Source organism: Suricata suricatta, chromosome 7 (assembly GCF_006229205.1).
Source record: "Suricata suricatta isolate VVHF042 chromosome 7, meerkat_22Aug2017_6uvM2_HiC, whole genome shotgun sequence".
NCBI classification, from domain to species: domain Eukaryota; kingdom Metazoa; phylum Chordata; class Mammalia; order Carnivora; family Herpestidae; genus Suricata; species Suricata suricatta.
Genome location: NC_043706.1, coordinates 85,661,814 through 85,668,833, shown reverse-complemented (window position 1 = coordinate 85,668,833; position 7,020 = coordinate 85,661,814). Strand labels below are relative to the sequence as shown.

General features: G+C 35.4%; 1 protein-coding gene across 1 annotated transcript in view; it reads left to right on the top strand.

Moving 5' to 3' along the window:
• Positions 1–7,020, top strand: part of COQ3 (coenzyme Q3, methyltransferase) — a 24,594-nt gene that overhangs the window by 10,746 nt on the left and 6,828 nt on the right. The window contains exons 4-5 of the mRNA XM_029945412.1: positions 3,647–3,746; positions 4,728–4,970. Of these exons, the coding sequence (XP_029801272.1) occupies positions 3,647–3,746; positions 4,728–4,970 (343 nt within the window). The remainder of the gene's footprint in view (positions 1–3,646; positions 3,747–4,727; positions 4,971–7,020) is intronic.

Genomic DNA, 7,020 nt, shown 5'->3' with positions numbered 1-7,020 from the left:
TTATTTAATACATCTGTCAAGGACAGAAATTACATGCTGGTTTTTTTTCCCCCCTAGGGTGTGTGTGTCTTGGGTTTTTCCCTTATTATTTTCTTTACTTTTTTTTTTTCCTCTTCTTTTTTTGGTGGTGGGGGTGGTTATGTTTAATTGAAGTTGCTTTTACAGCACCAAAGACTTAATCATCCATTTTCTATATAAAAAGTAGCTACTTTTTTGCATGGACCTCAAGTATATTGTAGTATAGAGGAGGAATTTAAGGAAAGGTATTAAGCAGGCTGTGTTTTAGCTTATGGGCAAGTAATAAATTGTATCATGTATCTTGAATGTATCATAGATAATATATTACAATTGCCACTTCAGATAGCTGTGAAATTAGGTGATTAACTAGTTGGTACCTAACCTTCTAATTTCTGTATAAGTCTAATTACATGAAATAGAAGTGGAGATTTTGATTTTTTACTTTGCTTTTCTGTTTGGAGTATCATTGTAACTACTGTATTGTAAATGATGGAAAATAATTGCATATGTTAAAAAAATAAATTGTATAAAAAAAAAAGAATAAATCCTTCTGGGGGCGCCTGGGTGGCTCAGCTGGTTAAGCGTCCGGCTTCGGCTCAGGTTATGATCTCATGGTTCGTGGTTTCGAGCCCCACATCGGGCTCTGTGCTGACAGCTAGCTCAGAGCCTGGAGCCTGTATTCAGATTCTGTGTCTCCCTCTCTTTCTGACCCTCCCCTGCTCACACTGTCTCTCTCTGTTTCTCAAAAATAAAAAAGTGAAAAACATATAAAAAAAGAATTAAATCCTTATGGAAAGAAAGGAACTAGGATTCTATATCAAGGTCATTTTATACTGACTTTGATCCTAGGCAGTCTTTTTTTATTTTTGTTTTAATTTTTTAATGTTTATTTATTTTTGAGAGAGACAGAAACAGTGCAAGCTGGGGAGAGGCAGAGAAAGAGGAAGACATAGAATCTGAAGCAGGTTTCTGGCTCTGAGCTGTCTGCACAGAGCCTGACGCAGGGCTCAAACCCATGAACCATGAGATCATGACCTGAGCTGAAGTCAGACGCTCAAGTGACTGAGCCACCCAGGCGCCCCTGGGCAGTCTTTTTCTTTTAAATTTCTTCTTTATGTTTATTTATTATTGAGACAGAGAGAAACAGAGCATAAGTAGGGGAGGGACAGGAGAGAGAGAGACACACAGAAACTGAAGCAGGGTCCAGGCTCTGAACTAGCTATCAGCACGGAGGCCAACGCAGGGCTCGAACCCATGAACCGTGAGATCATGACCTGAGCCAAGTCAGACGCTTAACCGAATAGAGCCACCCAGGTGCCCCTGGGAAGTCTTGATAAAGGGAATACTACTGTGACAATTCAGTTCAACAAATTTTATTGAGAATTTACCTTGTACAAAGCTTGGGGGACTCTACTAAGATACTCATCATTTGAAACATAATCCATGTTCTTCAGAAAGTTATAGTTTTCAGTGGGAGATAAAGATAAGGATTCATTGGACTCCATTCATCAAGGAATTGTTCATTCATTTCTGTCCATTTATATATTTATTTATTTATTTATTAGGGGCACCTGGGTGGCTCAGTTAATCGTCAGACTCTTGGTTCTGGCTCAGGTTATGATCTCATGGTTTGCAGGCTCAAGCCCCTCATCAGGCTCTGTGCTGAGTGTGGAGCCTGCGAGGGGTTCTTTCTCTCTCCCTTTCTGTCTCCCACTCCCACTTTCTCAAAATAAATAAATAAACCAAAAAAATTAAAAAATTTTTTGAGCACCAAGTATGAGCAAGGCTCTATAATAGACACAGAATGTCAGACTCACATTGCTGGTAAGGAATTTCTTCATTGTCTTTTGCTGGTTCATCCAGACTCCATGAAGCAAAAGGGATATATTATCACCTTTCTATTACCACTGAATTAGTTAATCACTGAAACACTAAGTAAGAGAAAAGTAGAAATGCCATTTTGTTAGGCTAGATCCACACTTCTAAAGGTGTAGTCTCTGAACTAGCAATATTAGTATTACCTGGGAACTTGTTAGGAATGCAAAATCCTCAGGTCTTGTTTTAGCAAACCTTTAGCAAATCTTTCTGATGCACACTCAGTTTTAGAATAACTCTATTCAGACTACTCTGACACCATTATTTAGACATCACACTAAAACAAATTATCCAAGGAAGTGTAAGTTACGGTTAGAAGTTTAGTTTTACTCTGAGCATAATTGGAACCCTTTGAGGTGGAATGATATGATCTAAAGTCTAATATAAAGGAGTCATTTTGGCCCATCTATGAAGAATGGGCTGGACTTCATTTGAAATAGATCCAGTCTGTATATTATAACATTCTGAGGTTATCTACTTAACCACTGTGTAGGTTATTCTTATATGTCAGTCAAGGTTAATAGCAATAAAAGATATCCTATTGCACCTCACTGGGTCGGTAGGGCATATGACTCTTAATCTCAGAGTTGTAAGTTGAAGCCTTACATTGGGCATGGACCCTACTTAAAAAAAAACATATTCTAAGGTATCCTCATTAAAGTATAATTAAAATTCGTATATATTCCAACTTAAAAGTTTAGTTTACAATATTGTTAGGTTTATATCTGTGGCTGTATATGTGCGTGCTTATGTTTGTGTATGTGGTAAAATATTACTGTGATCATCTTAGAATTAAGTTAACTTAATTTGGATGCCTAGCTATATAATCTTGAAAACACTACTAACTTAGAAGATCAAAAGGGAATATAGGTAAAATCTGAAAATAACTGATCACCAGTATGCTGCTTCTAAGCCCTATAAAATAGCCTGTTTGTTGCTGACATGAAATGGGTCTAGTTAGCACTGACAATGTAGGTTATAGATGCCTCAGTTGACATATTGCAAGCAAGTAAAATTAGGTGAATCTAAACTAGATTGTTTTTAAAGTTTTTCTTTAGATTACTACTGAAGTGGGGTGCCTGGGGGACTCAGTCGGTTGGGCGTCCAACCTTCGGCTCAGGTCATGATCTCACGGTTCGTGGGTTCGAACTCCTCAATGGGCTCTGTGCTGACAGCTCAGAGCCTTGAACCTGCTAAAGATTCTGTGTCTCCTTCTCTCTCTGCCCCTCTCCCACTCACGCCCTCTGTCTCAAAAATAAATAAACATTAAAAAAACTAGATTACTACTGAAGTAACAATTAATGCATAATTATTACTAGTTTATTTCAAGAGCTTTACTTTAAATCTCTTTTCTGCTTTTGATTATTAAAAAAATAATTTAATGCTGAAAATAAAAGGTCTGTTTACCTCCCCAAAATCAATAATCCATTTAAAATAAGAATTTAATGTTTTCTTGAAAGTTGTACGCTTTTAAGATTTTATTGACATAGCAACCTAGGTGGTTCATTCGGTTAAGCGTCAGACACGTTATAATCTTGTGGTTCATGAGTTGAGCCCTGGGTCGGGCTCTGTGCTGACAGCTTGGAGCCAGAAGCCTGCGTCAGATTCTGTGACCCCCCTCTCTCTGCCCCTCCCCAACTCACACTTTGTCTCTCTTCCTCTCTCAAAAATAAACAAACATTAAACAAATTTTTAAAGATTTTATTGACAAAATTAATAATTTGTTTTTATATGTTTTGGATTTAAAAAAAAGAGACAATCTTTTAAAAACAGTTGCTGATCACCAACCAGGAAAACCTCTGTCTGGGATGAAGATTCTTGATGTTGGCTGTGGTGGTGGATTATTAGCTGAAGTAAGTAATTTACAACTTTTGTGCCATTTTTAACTGGGAAAAGTTTGAGAAAACGTAGGCTTATGACTCATTTATCCACTTAATAAATAGTATTGTTTATTTTAAAAAACAGAAATGCATGTTTTTAATATTTTTACCATTGTAACATTAATACATGCTTTTTGCTTTCTTAAAATACATATAAAAATTTCAGAAAATGATAGTGAGGAATTCTTTGGTTGTTTTTTTTGTTGCCTGTTAGTTTTTGCACAAAATTGGACGAAGGTCATTCAAATAGTTTTGAAAATTGTTTTGTCTCTTCTAAGAGATTAGGCAATTTTCACTGGTTTAAATGCAGTGAAAAGCCATTCCTTTGCATTTATTTCAGTAACAAAACTTAACAGTATTGCCTGTTTGTGGGGCTCTCTCCCCTTCTCAGCTGCTTTAGAGTACTTGGAAGAATACTCATTCACTCCCTTAAAAAAAAAATATTTGCTTTAACTTATCATATATTTATGCCAGGCAGCTCTATTTTTTGTCAGCTATCAACACAATACCTTTTGTGCACTTTAAATATGTTAATACTATATTATATGAGTGTAAATGTATCTATAGAGGGGTGCCTGGGTGGCTTAATCTATAGAGCATACAACTCTTAGTATCATGGTTGGGAGTTCAAGCCCCACATTAGATGTGGAGCCTACTAAAATAAAATGAGATAAAATAGAACTTCCCCCCTCCGCCCGCCTGGCTCCCTGCTATTCCCAAATAATTCTTCATAGGTTTTTTGTTGTTGTGATTATTGTTCACTCTTAAACTTTTCATTATAACTGTCAGATGTGTACAAACTAGAGAAAATGGTCTAATGAACTTCCATATACCCATAAGCAATCTCCAATAATTATCCTCTCATGATTAATCTTGTTTCCTTTTTGATAAGCTTTTTATTGCTCTCATGTGTTCTGTTTTCTTCCTGAGGATAACAGTTCTTTATCCTATTAGCCTCTAGGGCGGCTTGGAGCTTCAGTTACTGGAATCGATCCTGTGGATGAGAACATTAAGACCGCACAGCACCATAAATCGTTTGATCCAGTCCTAGATAAGAGAATAGAGTACAGAGCATGTTCCCTGGAAGAGATTGTGGAAGAGACGACAGAAACATTTGATGCTGTTGTGGCTTCTGAAGTTGTAGAACATGTGACTGATCTAGAAGCATTTATACAGTGCTGCTGTCAAGTGTTAAAAGTAAGGCTTACCAGGTTTCCTTGTTTGTTTTTTCTTGTGAGTGTGTATATATGTCCATAACAATAAATGTTTCATAATACTTGAAACCAGGAAGCTAGAATTAGGGGATAGCATCTCTGCTGGCAATTACTTCTGCTTCTCACCTTGAACTCAATACCAAGGTTTTCCAGATACAGTATCTTGATATCCAGAAATCTTGGAAAATGTTGGAACTGAACATTATAACTATAAACAATAGACTTGAAGTGGTAGTTTTCCATTGGTATAATCTGGATTAAATACCTAATAGATATTGAATGACAATTAGTAAGAAACTGATTTGGAGTAATACTTAAAAATCAATAAAAACCATTAGTAGTATAAGTTGACTTAGATAGCATTTCTTAAGTATCTCTGTATGTGATATATGTAACAGTTTTTAGCTTGTAAAAGAAACTTCATATATATGATCTCATTGATTTTCCCTACAACTAGATGAGGAAGATAAGTAGGTACTCATGTGACCTACTTGGACCAAAGGAGATCAAAATTTGAGAGATGTCAGAGGTTACTTGGTCTTTTTTTTTTTTTTTTAATTTAGGTATAGTTGACATACAATATTATATTAGTTTCAGGCATATAACATAGTGGTTTGACAATTATATACATTATGAAATACTCACCACAATAAGTGTACTTCCCGTCTGTCACCATAAAAAGTTATTACAGTATTACCGACTATATTCCCTATGCTGTACTTCTCACTTTCATGATTTTCTTGTTTTATAACTGGAAAGGTATGCCTCTTAAACCCCTTTACCTATTTTGCCTGTCTCCCGCCCCCATCTTCTGGCAATCCCTAGTTCTCTGTATTTATGAGTATGTTTCTAGTTTTTGTTTGTTCATTTGTTTTGTTTTTTAGATTTCACCTATAAGTGAAATCATATAGTATTTGTCATTGTCTGTCTGACTTACTTCACTTAGCATAATACCCTCTTGGTCTATCCATGTTGTTGTGAATAGCAAGATCTTTTTTTTTATATAGTAAAACTTCATTGTATATAAATCAATATATATATATATACACAATGAAGTTTTACTATATATATATATATATATACACACACACACACACACATATATATATATCATATATTCTTTATCCATTCATGAACTGATGGACACCTAGATTGCTTCCATATCTTGGCTATTGTAAATAATGCTGCAATAAACATAGAGGTGCATATGTGTTTCCAAATCAGTGTTTCTTTTCTTCAGGTAAACAAGTGCAATTGCTAGATCCTATGGTATTTTCTAATTTAATTTTTTGAAAGAACCTCCATATTGTTTTTCATAGTGGCTGTACCAATTAACATCCCCACCACCAGCGCACAAGTGTTCCTTTTTCTCCATATCCTCACCAACACTTGTTATTTCCTGTCTTTTTGATACTGGTCATTCCTACAGGTGTGAGATGATATCTAATTACAGTTTTGATTTGCATTTTTCTGATGATTAGTGACATTGAGCATTTTTTCATGTTGTTCATCTGTATGTCTTCTTTGGAAAAATGTCTGTTCATCTTCTGCCCATTTTTTAATCAGATTGGGTTTTTTTGGTGTTGAGTTGTAGGAGTTCTTTATATATTTGGATTTTAACCCCTTATCAATTATATCATTTGCAAACATCTCCCATTTAGTATGTTGCCTTTTTATTTCGTTGATGTTTTCCTTTCCTATGCAAAAGCTTTTTTTCTTAGTTTAATGTAATCACAATTGTTTTATTTTTGCTTTCCTTTCCCTTGCCTGAGAAAACAGATCCAGAGAAATATTTCTATAGCTCATGCCCAAGGGATTGCTGCCTATGTTTTCTTTTAGAAGTTTTTTGGTTTCAGGTCTTACATTTAGGTCTTTAATCCATTTTGAGTTTATTTTTATGTATGGTGAAAGAAAGTGGTCCAGTTTCACTCTTTTGCAGGTAGCTGTCTAGTTTTCCTAGCACCATTTTCCATTGTATGTTCTTGTCTCCTTTGTTGTAGGTTAATTGACCATATAAACATGGATTTATTTTT